Source organism: Nestor notabilis, unplaced genomic scaffold, assembly GCF_000696875.1.
Source record: "Nestor notabilis isolate BGI_N333 unplaced genomic scaffold, ASM69687v1 scaffold19374, whole genome shotgun sequence".
NCBI classification, from domain to species: Eukaryota; Metazoa; Chordata; class Aves; order Psittaciformes; family Psittacidae; genus Nestor; species Nestor notabilis.
In genome coordinates this window covers 729-1,505 of record NW_009924492.1, presented here as the reverse complement: position 1 = coordinate 1,505, position 777 = coordinate 729, and the positions used below count along the sequence as shown (strand labels likewise).

Here is a 777-nt window from a genome sequence, read left to right as displayed (position 1 = left end):
GATCCGGGACAGGATGTCGGAGGTGGAGATCAGCGACTCTGTTCGCAAGGAGACACTTGGCCAGTGCCAGGATGTGGCCACCCAGCATCACCCATGGCCAGCATACCTTAGATGTGGGACCCTGAGCTCTGGTCGCATGGGATATCCCTATTCCACAGCAGTTATTGGGCATCAAGTACCCCTGGGGGAGCTGTGGGGATGAGTGACCTCAGGACAGCCCATACGGATGGATGGGTGACTGTGGAACAGCCCCTGGGGAGAGGTGAGCATGGCACAGCCCATGGGGATGGGTGACTACAGCACAGCTGATGGGGACAGGTGACTGTGATGCAGTCCATGGGCTCCAGCATGATGTGGTGGCGATGGGGGACACATGGATCTGCCAGTGATGGATGCCCAAGATCCATGGCACATCAGTCACAGCAGATATTCCAGGGTCACTCGTGGTGGCCCCTGGTCACACAGCAGGGAGCAGAGTCTGGCCATGGCTTGAAAATTGGGCCTGGGGGGCTGGGACCACCAGGGAAGGGGGAGGGATGCAAGCAGTGGGAAGAGGGAAACACAAGCTGGGAGGCAGTGGGGCCAGAGGCCAGTGTCTCACCCGCACAGGCATCTGTCGGCAGCTCCCTCTGCTCCAGGTCCCTCTGCTCGGGGACGCAGGGTCCCTCTGGGCGCTCGCTGCGGGGCTGTGCCTCGCTTCTGGAGAGGGCACCATCTGCAAAGGGAGAGACCACGGCTGGCACCAGCAGCGGGGCTGCGCCCAATCCACCCTCCCCA

At 61.9% G+C, this 777-nt stretch overlaps 1 protein-coding gene across 1 annotated transcript in view; it reads right to left on the bottom strand.

Annotated features, from left to right (window-relative positions):
* Positions 1–601: 601 nt before the first annotated feature.
* LOC104404250 (zinc finger protein 282-like) overlaps positions 602–777 on the bottom strand; it is a gene marked incomplete at its 3' end in the record, with an annotated part of 833 nt that continues 657 nt past the window's right edge. Inside the window, exon 3 of the mRNA XM_010012637.1 lies at positions 602–715. Coding sequence (XP_010010939.1) covers positions 602–715 — 114 coding nt within the window. The remainder of the gene's footprint in view (positions 716–777) is intronic.